The 14,268-nt window shown below is 36.1% G+C and overlaps 1 protein-coding gene across 3 annotated transcripts; it reads right to left on the reverse strand.

Moving 5' to 3' along the window:
- Positions 1–983: 983 nt before the first annotated feature.
- Positions 984–11,092, reverse strand: LOC127508461 (nuclear body protein SP140-like protein). 3 transcript variants are annotated; one of them, XM_051886429.1, is made up of 16 exons: positions 10,811–11,092; positions 9,684–9,857; positions 8,202–8,376; positions 7,642–7,842; positions 6,642–6,761; positions 6,415–6,548; positions 5,418–5,474; positions 5,290–5,338; positions 4,996–5,211; positions 4,742–4,881; positions 4,585–4,653; positions 3,174–3,301; positions 2,969–3,077; positions 2,760–2,834; positions 2,426–2,569; positions 984–2,166 (listed from the first exon to the last, which is right to left on the reverse strand). In XM_051886429.1, exons 2-16 carry the CDS (start codon positions 9,843–9,845, stop codon positions 2,086–2,088), a joined length of 1,860 nt encoding a protein of 619 aa, XP_051742389.1. In that variant the 5' UTR covers positions 9,846–9,857; positions 10,811–11,092; the 3' UTR covers positions 984–2,085. The 3 variants fall into 3 exon arrangements, with proteins under 3 accessions (XP_051742389.1, XP_051742390.1, XP_051742388.1); XM_051886430.1 differs by lacking the exon at positions 10,811–11,092 and adding an exon at positions 10,048–10,209 and having other exon boundaries at positions 4,996–5,205; XM_051886428.1 differs by lacking the exon at positions 10,811–11,092 and adding an exon at positions 10,048–10,209.
- Between the last annotated feature and the right edge of the window lie 3,176 nt (positions 11,093–14,268).

Consider the following 14,268-nt stretch of genomic DNA (forward strand, 5'->3'; position numbering starts at 1 on the left):
CAAACATACAAAATCTTTGTCTGCAATTTAATAATACTGACCTATTAGGCTACTTTTGCTATTGCTTTTGATCACTAGGTATCAGTATTTAGCCAGAGACCTACCATGGCTGTAGCTAGCAGATGATTTATTATGCAAATGTAATAGAAATATAGAGTACAGTAATCATATATTCATAGAAAGTGCAATATTCTTAAACAAAACCAATTGTTTAGTCAACAATGCAAGAAGGTCCATATTTTAAAGCTCTTTCTAACTTGTACTCGGCCTTAAAAGTAACATAGTTCTTGTAATTGTTTAACTATAGCATTTGTTACAATAAGGATATAATTACAGGTAAGACCACTGATGACTTCGTTGAAGTCGCTATCTGATTGCCTAATCCTAACCCCTCCCCCACACCTAATCCTAAACCTACCAATACGAGGGGGGTAATAATTTGGCAGGGGTAGGAATTCAGCACACCTGTACGCAAGACAAAGTAAGGGTAGGCTATGTTACTTATTAAAATAGTACAAAATAGTAGCATTGTACACAGCTGCGGCATTTATCAAAGCACTGCCCACAAGGCTACTACTCTGACTAGAAAGGAAAGTATAAAAGAATAGAAAGAAGAATTAGGGAGAATTATGAATAATTTACTGCCATTGTGAATAATATGTAATCATGTAATCCATAAAAAGTAACTGTAATCTGATTATGCGCATTCTAAAAGGTAATATAATCTAATTACAAGTACTACATTTTTGTAATCTGATTACGTAATCCAGATTACATGTTATCGGTTACTACCCTGCACTGAATTTATATAATGTAAATGTAATGTTTAATAAATAGGAAAACCTATTTTCTATCTCATTAGGCAATATTTTTTTAGGTATCAGGCCCAGTAAAAAGGGTCTAGCGAAACCTATACATAACATACATTTTGATGAATTCAACTCACCAGATCACGCCTGTCATCAGTAAATCTGTGGACAGAGTTTGTACTTTTTTTGTTTATTTTTTGGTGCTTCTCTGTATTTCAGTGAATCTTACCCTACACTGTAAAAAATTATATGATCAATAAGTCATGACAACATGTTTTTCACATTAACTCATAAAGTAAGAATTTGTTCAGACTTTCTAAACATGAAAAAACATTCTCCAACTTTTTACATAAAGACATTATTTATAAAAAACAAACAAACAGCAAATTATTAAAATCACACATAATACTGAAATGTATATATAAAAAATATTTGACTTAATTGTGAACCTGCTGATCATTATTTATGCAATTACAGAATTGGCACACTTCCTAAGGTACATGGTCACCGACAGTGAATAAGGTCTGTATAAAGGCAGGTGCACACTGTGCGATTTTGTCCACGATTTGGTCGTCTGAGACAAATTTTAGGAATCCTAAAAGATTCCTATAATCCTAGTCTAAAATCTGTAGTCTTTGATTGCTAATTTGACATGTTCACAGACAGCCGATTAATGCTGCGATCAAATTTTACCTCCGACGAAATTCTGGCAGTGTCAGAAGATTTGGCACACAGTCCTGCAGTGTGACTTCTCCTACGACAAACATCAAATTGTCCTAAGCTGTGATCAAAATGAACGCTAGGGATTTCTTTGTTAGCCATCATTTCAGTCCCGCGTGTAATGCAGCTCACTGTCACCGAATGCGTGTGGGTTGATGATGTAAAACTTTTTTTTTAACGCGTCTTTACTGTCGTACAGTCTGACATAAATGACGGCTGAGATCCCACAGTGTGACATGAGGATCATGTTCGTACAATCTGACAAGCAACATTCGTAAAGGACTATTATAAATCGCACAGTGTGCACCAGGCTTAAGGAGGAAGAGAAAAAGCTAATAGTAGCAGATCTTTTGTACTGACATAATTAAACTCCCATCCGTTACCCATGATATGAATGACATAATACCATAATACCTGCGGTTATATACTAAATTTTCCATCCATTCAATTTCTATCCTGCTTGTCCTATGAAGGGCTGCGGGATAAGAAATATTATACATCTTATATACATTATAATGACATCTAATGCATATTCAAAACTACACAGATCAAGCTGTTACTGGATTGTGAAGATTTTCTGGAACTCCTTCTCAAACATTTCCTTCAGCCTGGCACCCATTTGCCCAAACTCATTGTCCTTTCGAGAGCAAAAGAGAACAAAATATAAAACAAATGTCAAAAAAAAACAACAACAACAAAAAAAACAAGCATCCTCTCTTCATGCATCATGTTAATCATCACAATATCATGTTAATCAAACAAAAATCAATAATGTTAAATATATCTGTCCATACATAAGACATTACAGAACAACTACATTTTAATGAGCGTTTGATCTGTTTGTTTGTTTTTTGGTGCTTTAATAATTATGTCCTGTGTGTTTCAGTGAATCTTACCCTATTGAATCTGCTGCAATTGCTGAAAATGAGCTGAAAGTCAGAGACAAACGCTTCAACCGTCTGATACTCGTCACTTTCCAGCTTTAGCTTTATTCTGTCCAGCCACATTGGCTGAGAAATGAACTGAGAGTATCTGGACACCTGGAAGTAAAAAAAATCTGGTTAATCTTTTATTTATTCATTTTAAATTTAAATTTCACCAACCTGAATTCCCTATTATTCTATTTATAATCAAATAATAATTGTATTAAATTAATTTAAGGCATGAGAAGAAAAGAAATTTTGAAGTGTATGTAAAAGAGTGCAGGTTGACATAAGGAGACACTCTTACTGTTTGGCGTGGATCCTCTACAAACACCCTCTGAGTGTCCTCCTTGTACACACATAACAGGAGATAGTGGCAGTGCTAAAGAAGACAAACACACAAAAAATTAGGCCTATAAATAATTGTTCTGTTTCTAAACCTAGTGAGCAGTCTAGGCAGTTTAAATATTTGTGGTTATCTTCTATATTAAGGTGCCAATTTCTGCGTTTGTTTACCAATCTGTATTGCGAAACTGGAGCGTTGAAAGCTTCTTGTTCAGTCATGCTACTGGAGTCACGCCATTGCTGACTGGTTCTTAACACGCAAAAGGTACAAATCCATTCCCTACAAACAAACACACACACATACGCAGAAGGATGAATGTACAACACACATACTTGCTGATTTAATAATTGTATTTGTTGTTTCTCTCTCTCTCACCCAGGTGAGTCTTCGTCCACAGCTGGTAGGTGACAGTATGAATGAAAAGCTCGTGGACATTCGTCACAACACACGAGATCTCCCACAGAGTGACACACGTAGCAAACATCGTCATTTTTCTGTGCCATCTAGTTATAGGACGACACAACATGATATAACATGTTAACATTACCACAGAAATAAGCTCAAAGGCATTTCGCTGATGTGTCAGTTTTTATGACAATAATGAAACAAACAGGATGTGTTTTTTTTTGCTGTCTTGGTCTCCCTGAACAGCAGCTCATCACATAAATGAACTGAAAGTCAGCATATAGGGTACTTGCCTCACAGACATGGGAAATATATCTATAGAAAGCTTGAAACATCTACTTTTAAACGAACCAATTCAAATCGAAAACAAATACTTATAATGTAATCCATATGAAAAGTGCATTTCTCTCAATAGGTGAATTACTGCGGAGATGACGAGTCAGCATCGTCAACTTCATCTAACACTGTCTAAGAAAGCACTAGTTCATTAATAAACAATTAAAATGTTATTTTATAATAATAAACTTAGGCTAAATAAACTTGATATTTTTTCCGACACATTCATAATCATTACTTTTGCCAGTGCTTTGCGGCAAGCTTTATGCATGCGCTTGAGCACGAGGCATATATTCCATCCCCCAGTATATTTAAGTAATTCAATTAACATAAACGTGCGATTAGTCGACTACTAGCTGAAATGAACGACTACTAGTCGACTAGAGAAATCTTAAGTCAGGGGCAGCCCTAATGATCTCCCCACCTTCATCCAGAATGCAGAATCCCTGGCAACATTCAAAGGACAGCTGAAAACTCATCTCTTTCGTGAGCACTTAACCTCGTCATAAAAAAAAAAAAAAAAAACATGCTTTCACTTCCCTTTAATCCCTCCCTATTCTAGCTTATGTCTGAAACATTGTATTGTGCGCACTTCTTGTGTTTATTTGCCTCTTCACGATGAATCGCTTGCTGTATTCCTCACTTGTAAGTCGCTTTGGATAAAAGCGTTTGCAAAATGAATAAATGTAAACGTCTTATCAGTGCTGATGCCGCTCTTTCTCCTATTGCGGTCTTTGATCTTGAAATTAGCTGATGATAAAATGCAGCTCATATCTGTTGCTTTCGTTGACGTGAACTAAAATGTAAGTTGACGTTAAATTTGCTTATAGCACAGGAATTGAAGCTCGGATTTATATTCATTTTGCGGAGACACATTTATGTGGCCAAGTGTAAAGGGAAAGTTTTATAAAAAAATCAGATAGCTATCTGATCAGCAAAAACGCATGAAGTGACCAGGTGTAAACAGGCCCCATGTTAATGTCATTAATTATTTTTATGATGACTGATTATGTACAGACTTGTCCGTTTTGGAGATGTTTCTTACCAGGTCTTCTGGTTGATCACTGCATTTCACACATTCACACAGAAGAGAATGGATGCGCAGGATCTCTTTCTAAAAATGAAAGTAATAAATAAACAAATACATAAATAATCATGATTTTTCTCTTTTGTATCATTCAATGTTCTATCCAGTTTGATACCTTGAGTAAAAAGTTGAGAGTTTTTCCATGGCACAGTATATCTTTTCTCCAGTGTCCATCAGTGAGAGTTGGTTCCTGCTTCACAAATTCCTCTGGAGTGAACCAGCTTTCCTCGGTCCTTATACACTTCCCACGACTCCCTGCAACATGAAGTAAACATAAACACTTCCCACTCAAACCTCTGATACAGACAAAACAAACTGCATACTGAGTTCAGCACAGACTGCTGCAGTACACACACTGCAGTAACGTACCTGATGCAAACCTGTCTTTGTATAGAGTCCCAGTAAGCGAAACACAGGTGACTGGTAAAGAGGGAGCCTGGAAAACTGACAGATCTGTCATCTCTTCTTCCTCTTCCTCCTCCTCATCCTCAACCCTCCCTCTAAACTCTGTTCCTCCTCCTCTCCCTCTCTGTTCCTCGAAATCTTCAGCATCACTTTCCTCATCCGAAGTGCTGGTTTCTGAGTCTTGAGGAATAAAACACATCGCTGCATTCAGACAGACAGCAGAGAGCATGTGAATGAGCGTGGATGATCGGTGCTCACCTGTACTGGAGCTCTCGGGTGAGATGACAGGAAACAGCACTTTCATGCTCTGCAGGAAGGAACATAGTCACTTAGTGAATGTCAAAGAAAAAACAAAACCTGACATCGTACAGAGAGAGATAAAGTACTTTTGGGGCACATTTCCTCTTTCTCCTCTCCATCGGTGGACACTGAAGATGGTTCTCCTGAAAGAATGAGAAAGGAAGTGATGTCAGATCACACATTTATCTGAGGGGTCTGCTGTATTTAATGTAGCTACGTACAGTATTTACCTCGCATGTTTTAAACTTATGTACTGTACTTCTGTTGTTTTGTATTAGAAGCACATGCCTAGTATAGGCTATAAGTTGCTACAATTTTACAACCTAATATTATTTCAAACAGGAAAAGGTGCATTTTCCCTCACACTAAAGGTGTGGTCACATTAACAAAATTTCGCATGGCAAAAAATGTTTACTGTCCATTACTAGTGTAGCGATGTCAACATGGTGAATTCACATGACCATCTTGAACACAATGCGAAATCTGCGTACGGAAATCTTTCACCCTCACGTGAGATTCCCAATCATGTGGATTCCTATTGAAATGGCTGGATTTTTGCCTGCAAAAATTCGCTGAACAATGATATTTTGTGATTGCACCTTAAGAAAAAAATCCTTCAAAACAATGGTGGGTGTTTGGATGAAGTAATAAAATAAAACACAGCTAAAAAGTTAATTTGTGCATGTATATTTATATTCATATCTATTGTATATTGTGGGATGCATAAACATGGAAATATTAGCTAATAAATATAACAACCAAAACGTTTTATATCTTAAATTATATTAATACTATATGTGAAAGAAAATTTAATATAGAGTAAAAATAAAACAATAAAGAAATGCTAATAAACTATTTATTTGTATAGGACAAACTAGAAATAATATGGGTTGCCATGATCATTTTGCTATTATATATTGGCTTAAATATATCAGTCTGTTGTAATTACCAGGGGTGCGTTTCCCATACGACAACTTATGATGAAACATATAATAAATGAATAAATATAAATGTAAATGAAAACATTATTGAAAATGTTAATGGTTTAGACAATAAAACACATTCTGTGTCTGCATTATTTACCTCTATGAGTTTCTTAAGCGGTGTGTTTCTGCAGCGGATGCTGACTTTCCAGTTTTTGCACCTTTCCTTTCCCCCAAACTTCTCAAAAGCAGATGGGGTGAACCAGTGTCCCTGGGACAAAATGCACTTCTCTCCTACAGGAGAGAAAGATAGCATGCATCCAGACCCATGAAAAGTATGATAAATGCATACTGTAATATTATAGCAAAAAATGAAAGATGGTGAACCTTTAGGCAGTTTGTCCCGATAGAGAGTGCCCTCTTTGTCCCCACAGTTTACAGGCAGCTGAGTTTTATAAATAGGCCACAACCACATCTCCGCTTTTTCTCCTTTCTTCACAGGAGTTGCTGAGAAAAGGAGAGGAAAAGACACAGATCATACAGGCATTAAAGGATTACTTCACTTTCAAATGAAAATTAGCTCAAGCTTTACTCACCCTCAAGCCATCCTAGGTGTATATGACTTTCTTCTTTCTGATGAACATAATCAGACAAATATTAATAAATATCCTGACGCATCCGAGCTTTATAATGGCAGTGAGTGATACCAATGAGTATAAAGCTGAAGAAAGTGTCTCCATTCACATCCATCCATCATAAACGTGTACTCCACATGGCTCCGAGGGGTTAATAAAGACCTGATGAAGTGAAGCGATGCGTTTGTGTAAAAAAAATATATCCATATTTAAACAAGTTATGAAGTAAAATATCTAGCTTCTGCCAGACCGCCTTCCGTATTCAACTTACGAAGAAAGTGTAAAACTCTCGCAATTCACAAAGCTTACGCTACGTCCTACACCTTCCCTATTCAACTTACAGAAAATGTGTAACTGATGCGATGCCAGTTTTGTTTTTTCCGTTAGTTAAATGATATTTTACTTCATAACTTGTTTAAATATGGATTTTTTTTTTTTACACAAATGCATCGCTTCACTTCAGAAGGCCTTTATTAACCCCCCGGAGCCGTGTGGAGTGCATTTATGATGGATGGATGTGGATGGAGGCACTTTCTTCAGCTCAAACTCGTGGGTCCCGTTCACTGCCATTATAAAGCTTGAATGCGTCAGGATATTTATTAAAATATCTCCAATTATGTTCATCAGAAAGAAGAAAGTCATATACACCTAGGATGGCTTGAGGGTGAGTAAATATTGGGCTAATTATCATTTAACACCAAGCATCAGTGAACAGAGAGAGAACTTGGACCTGCTGTAGTTCAGGGACTCACAGAATGAGGGTTTCTTGGCTGTTTTCTTCCGAGTGGGTGTGGATGCAGAGGAAGGACCTGGATCATCACTATCCTCACCACTTCTATCATCTTTAGTTCTCTTTCTAGTGTTTTTCTTCTTCTTTCCTTTCTCCTCCTTTCCTTCACCCTTCTCCGTCTGTGTCTCAACATCCAGACAATTCTCATAGAATTCGAAGGTGCCTGAGAATAAAAAGATACTAAAACTGAAACTAAAACCACAAAAAACTAGTTTGCTTTTGTGCTGCCAAGCCAACATTTATCATTTTAATTTAGTTTAATTTTATGTAAAACTAAAATAAAAATGTATAAAAACTACTGTATATAGACATTAAAAAAACACAAAAAAATGACTAAAAATGTAAGCAAAATGAAAATGGAAAATATAAAATTAAATATCAAAATATTAATGAAAAGTATCTCAATGATACTAAAATAACACTGCTGTAAACATGAACACATTCTTGATCTATAATAGCGTAATAATGCAGCATGAGCCTCCAGGTCTAAGCTCTAAGCTGATAATAGTGAAAACCCCTGACCGTCCAGCAGGCTGTTTCTGAGCAGTTGTAGCGTCGGGTACAGCTGCAGGATATGATGTTTGAACACACAGCGCCAGAACTGATGCACACACTGGGGCATCTCTTTCTCCAGCCGGTCCAGAACATTATAGACGCCCTTCTGCTTCTGCTCACGGGTGCGCATCCCTTTCACCTTCTACAGAGAGAAAGACATAAAGGAAAAAAGAAGTAAGGTCAGATGTCACTGTGCTTAAAATAACATCTGCACAATAATGAAATGAATTAGGTAAACCTGCAGTGTGTTTTTACAACAGCTTTCGACAAATTACAGTGGATGTGCCACTGTAAAGTGACGGTAACACCATGGTACTTTGACATTCATTACAGTTCTAAAGTTTGGGGTCAGTAAGATTTTTTTTAAAGAAGTCTCATGCTCACCAAGGCTGTATTTATTTGATCAAAAATACAGTAAAAGCTGTGAGATATTTCAACTTTAAATAACTGTTTTCTATTTTAATATATTTTAAAATGTAATTTATTCCTGTGACGGCAAAGCTGAATTTTCAGCATCATTACTCCAGTCTTCAGTGTCACATGATCCTTCAGAAATCACTCTAATATGATGATTTGATGCTTAAAGGGATAGTTCACCCAAAAATGAAAATTCTGTCATTATTTACTCGCCCTGAAGTTGTTCCAAACCTGCATACATTTCTTTCTTCTGCTGAACACAGAGGAAGATATTTTGAAGAATGTGTTAAACTGAACATTTTTGGGGCACCATTGACTTCCATAGTATTTTTTTTTTCTACTATGGAAGTCAATGGTGCCCCAAAGCAGCCTGGTTACAAACATTCTTCAAAATATCTTCCTTTGTGTTCAACAGAACAAAGAAATTTATACAGGTTTGGATCAACCTGAGGGTGAGTAAATGATGACAGAATTGTCATTTTTGGGTGAACTATCCCTTTAATATTATTAGCTATCACTGCTGAAGATAGTCATTTTTGTGGAATCTGTGATACAATACAAAATTGTAACATTATAAATATTTTTACAGTCACTTTTGATCAATTTAATGGCTCTCTGCTGAATTCAATTATCAATTTCTTAAAAAAATAAATAAAAATAAAACAACCTTACTGACACCAAATTTTTAAACAGTAAAAAAATTACTAAAAAGTACCATTTCTAGTAACTTTTATGTGCAAAAACATAGTATTATTATAGTACAATTACCAAAAACAAGGCACTGCCATAGTACATGCCTTTAAAACATGGTATTCGTGATTTAATGTCCAGAAACAATACTATTATTGTACCATGTCCAAAAAGCATGCTATTGCCATACATGACCAAAAATGATCATGTCCACAAAACCATGGTACTGAAGCGTTTTGCTAGTGCTAGCAATAACATGAATGACTATAAAAGAGATACTTCCAGCCTTTAATGCATGGGTGTGTTAGAGAAGGAGTGTATGTAGGGTGGGCGTGTTCCTGCCTCAAAGACTTTCTCCGTCATCAGGTCGTGGTCGCGCAGCTGAGTGAGAAATGCGTGCGGTTGTTCTATGCACGAAATCTCTGTCTTCTTTCGGCGAAGAAAAAGTAGCAACTCTTCATTCGTTAGAAAGTCTAACGGGTCCATTTGGCCGCTGACTCCCATTAATTCACAGATCTACAGTGCGACATAAAGTGTTTTTAGCAACTTTACAACAGCATGCAGAATAATACAGCAACACAACAGATACAGTTCTTTATCAAATACATAATTACGAAGCAATGTCTCACACTTCTCCAACAGAATAGGCCAGAACAGATTTTTTCTGGCATAAAACGCATCATTTGCATATTTGACTCTTGCGTACCTGTCGACGGCCGAGCTGTCACGAGGGATTTGTATATTTCTGTACTTAACACGAGCAGGTCAGAAACAGAAACAGTTGTTTCCAAATCTCCCGCCTGTATGGGACAATCTGGCTCATAAACCTTACAGTATGCGGAAGTGATGTAGGGAAAGCGAACGTTAAACCCGTTCAAAGTTCAAAACGCAGGAATGGACGTTCGACACAGTTCAGATAATCGGTTCTTTCGAACAGAATCTTTTGTTCATAAAACAACGCCAAGGCGTGTATATTTGGTTATTAATAAGGATGTTCATATAATTTCATGCGTCACAGTTCTGTTAACTACATATGCGAACGATAACATTAATTTTCACTTGGATGGAAAAAAAAGTTTTTGCACAAATCTTATTAAAACTAAACATGGTTTTATCAACCACATCTGTTGATATACTAACTGTAATACAAATTTCCAGTGCATTTTATTTATAACATTTCTGCTATATGTTATTCAGGTCATTTTTCATTAAACTTTTTTTTTTGCCCCTTCAGCCATATCCTCAAATTCTTTGTTTCGATTCAAAAGAACGACTCGTTCACGAATCAGACATCACTCCAGACCAGGGTTGCGTAGCGTTTCCCAAAAGCGTCGTAAGCTTAAGTAAATCGTAGAGCCAAACAGCCTAAACTGTTCGAGAATAAGGCATATCGTACAAAGCATCCTAGAGAAAGAATATATGATCGCACTGGTCTGGATAACGTGATTAAAATATTTAAATGACCCTACCTGTGATACTATTGACCTGTCGGGCAGGTCAATAGTAAGGAGGGGCCCGAAGCAATGCACACGACAACCAGAATCTTGCCTGAGGCTTCCTGCACTGAATGGGTCACCTGCAAATTAATGATAAAAGCTCTCAAATATTAGTAGTGATTACCCTTTACAGTAGCCTAGATGATTCAACATCATCGTGTACATGTAAAACTCACACCTAATTGTGACTTAATCACTAGATGTACATTATTAATCGTCTAACTGAACTTCTTCCTAACAGTTTTAGTTTTTGAAGCGTCTGTGCTGATAGGAACTTGCTTTTTGTCCACCAGAGGGCGCAAATTATCAAGAATAGAAATGTTTCCAAATACACAGTGAGTTATTGGTAAAAATAAAGCTTGAAAAATGTAGGCTTATAGAAATAAGCGAACTCCTAGTTAGTTTCTCTTATTATTGTTATCAGTTGTGTAGGCTACATTGAAGTGTTTATGTTGCATATTATGTTGTTTAGTTAATGTTTACTGCATTATTTTGGCGTCATTACCTCGATGGTGTTTAACACTGTAGTGTTGCTGTAGAAGTTATTTTTTTTGCTAACTTTTAAGTCATGTTTCCTTCACTTGTACCTACTACGTGTGTTATTATCAGTACATTTTATAACAACACAATAGCTCAAATAGGTCGGTAGCCTATATTAACCTCATGATTTAATAAGAGCCGTAAAATAAAGTCATAAAACTCCCATCCTGTAATGCTTGAGAGTTTTTATACAAAATTATACCTACATTATTTTGTAGGCAATCCCCTGCATCCCAGGAAGTCAATATTTCCTTTTAACAACACACAACCTTTACTTGTTCATCTCTTTTCATTGAACCCAGAAGGCTGTTTTGGAGAATGACAAACTAAAATATTAAAAATGAAGCAGAGAAAAGTGGCACATCTGAGTCACTGTCAGTCTCCACAGTGTGTTGTTATGTGTGGTGAAGGAGTAGTTACTCACCCTCGTGTCTTTCCAAACCTGCATGAGTTCTTTCTTCTAACACAAAAGAAGAATTCTATGAAGAAGAGTGCAATTATAAAGAAGCCCAAAATACTTTCCGTTAAACTGAAATTGCCTCAGGAACTTTGAACTCACATGAAACAACAACACATGTCAACATGAAAACATTTGTCTCCACAGATGTGAAGATGTGTCCTTTCCCACTCCCTTCAGCTTTAACTCAGAATAGTTAAATGGAAAATACAATGTTCTGTGTGATTTTTCACATTTGAAACGTCTCAGAAAGATTGGTACAAATGTCAAATCCCAATAAGTAGACTAAATTATAATAAAGAGGAGGTAAGACTTTAATAACAATTACCTTCTGTCCCACAATAAGGTGTAAAGCTCTTTATCTGGGATCATTTTTAATGCAAATTCCAAAAATTAGTTCATGTCTCCATTTGGAGAATCTTGGTCTGAGTAGCTCAGATAAAGTTTACCCAAGACTGTGATCACCCTCATGTCATTCCAATCCTGTATGCCTTTCTTTCTTGCGGAACACAAAAGAAGAAGAAAAAAATGAAAACAATATTAATACAACTGCTTTTGTCAGTATATTATGAAAGTCAATAGGACCCCAAAACTTTCAAGCTTTAAAGAGGACATCATATATATAAGTTTTCTGAGGTGACAAGAACAGATAAAAATCTCTTTGTTTGCATGCATTGATAAATGTTTTGATTTGATTCTAAAGTGAATAAAGGCTTAAAATTCATCACAAACTGCACCTGTGGTTACTCTGCCAGAGGACTTCATACATCTACTAAAAATCACCCTGACACTAGTTTAAAATTCAAGAAATTGGTAATCTGCCACTTTTGACACAACTCATCAGACAGTGTCTGAAGACAGATCAGACAGATGTATGTGGGCTCAGTAATAAATGTCATAAAATGTGCAAACAAACACCTTGAATTATGTATACGCAGCTGTGAACAAAACCTTGCATTGTTGGCAGGTGCTGCGTTTTTCTATCTATTGTGGTGTTTATCACTGTAAAATTTAACAGTTGGTTCCAATGAACAATTTTTAGTTAATTTTACCCAATGTCTTAACTTAAGTAAAAATCTAGTAATCTTTACTATTCACATACTATGACTTTGATACTCAGAAAACACAAGTTAAAATAATTGATTGGTTTGAGTACCATTTTATCAAGCAAAAATTATTTTTTTGTGATGGGGCAGTTCCTAATAGACTTTTCACTAATTTTCCTCTTCTGCAGTTATCTTTCTCCTTAGTTGCATTCACTCATTTTCCAAAATTATCTTGAATTTTGAATTGTAAATACAACTGAAAATTTTAAGAGAACATCACAAAAGTTGACGTCATAAATTGATGTTGATTTTCACGGTTTTTCACAATGTTTCCTTAAACGATTTAGCTTGAAGTCACCATTATGGTGATCAGTGTTCAAATTGGTTGGACACTTGAAACTTTATTTATATTACAATAATTCTCTTCCAACTGATGCAGTGATAAAGTTATTTGTGGTTTCAAATGAAGAGAATTAAGGTTGCTTTTAAAAAGTGACCTAACTTCTAACTAGATCATTGACTAGTCTACTTTTCATGTAGAATTATGATCTGTTAGAATTGTTTTACGTTTACATTTAATAATTTAGCAGACACTTTTATCCAAAGCCACTTACAAATGAGGAAAGCAATAGAAGCAACCAAACCAACAATAGGGCAACAAAATTCAAGTGCTGTGACTAGGTCAGCACAGTACACAAGAATTTTTTATATTGTTAATATTAATAGGTCAAGTGTTGATGAAAAAGATGCGTCCTCAGTCGTTTCTTGAAAATGGCTAAAGTTTCAGCTGCTCAGGTGGAATTAGGCTGATCATTCCACTAGCAGGAAACAGTCAAGGTAAAGGTCTGTGAAAGTGAGGTACTTCTAAGTAGAAGTAGTGAGGTAGGCATATGGGGGTGCAGAGCCAGTGATTGTTCTGCAGACAAACATCACCTTGAATTTTATGCAAGCAGCAATTGACAACCAGTGCAATTTTTATGAGGAGAGGAGTGACGTGCACTCTCTTTGATCTGTAACTCTCTTCGAATTGCATTGCTAACATTCGGTTTGCATGTTTTAAGGCTATGGTTAACTAATTAGATTTTCCAGTGTATGTAGACCTATTTACATTACTTGTGGTCTTGTGCCTTATGCAAGTCATTCCCGTGTGCACTATATTACAAGCCTTCCGAAGCCATGGCATCAAGACATTACCTCTGTTAGTTCTCATGTACATCTCATTTGCATACACACAGTAAAAAGAAAAGTCATTTATTTCTGTGATGCAAAGCTGAACTTTCAAGCATCATTGTCTTCAGTGTCCCATGATCCTTCAGAAATCATATAGGCCTGCTGATTTGATGTTCAAGAAACATTTCTTCTTATTATCAATGCTGAAAACAGTTGTG

Source organism: Ctenopharyngodon idella, chromosome 3, assembly GCF_019924925.1.
Source record: "Ctenopharyngodon idella isolate HZGC_01 chromosome 3, HZGC01, whole genome shotgun sequence".
In the NCBI taxonomy this organism is placed as follows: domain Eukaryota; kingdom Metazoa; phylum Chordata; class Actinopteri; order Cypriniformes; family Xenocyprididae; genus Ctenopharyngodon; species Ctenopharyngodon idella.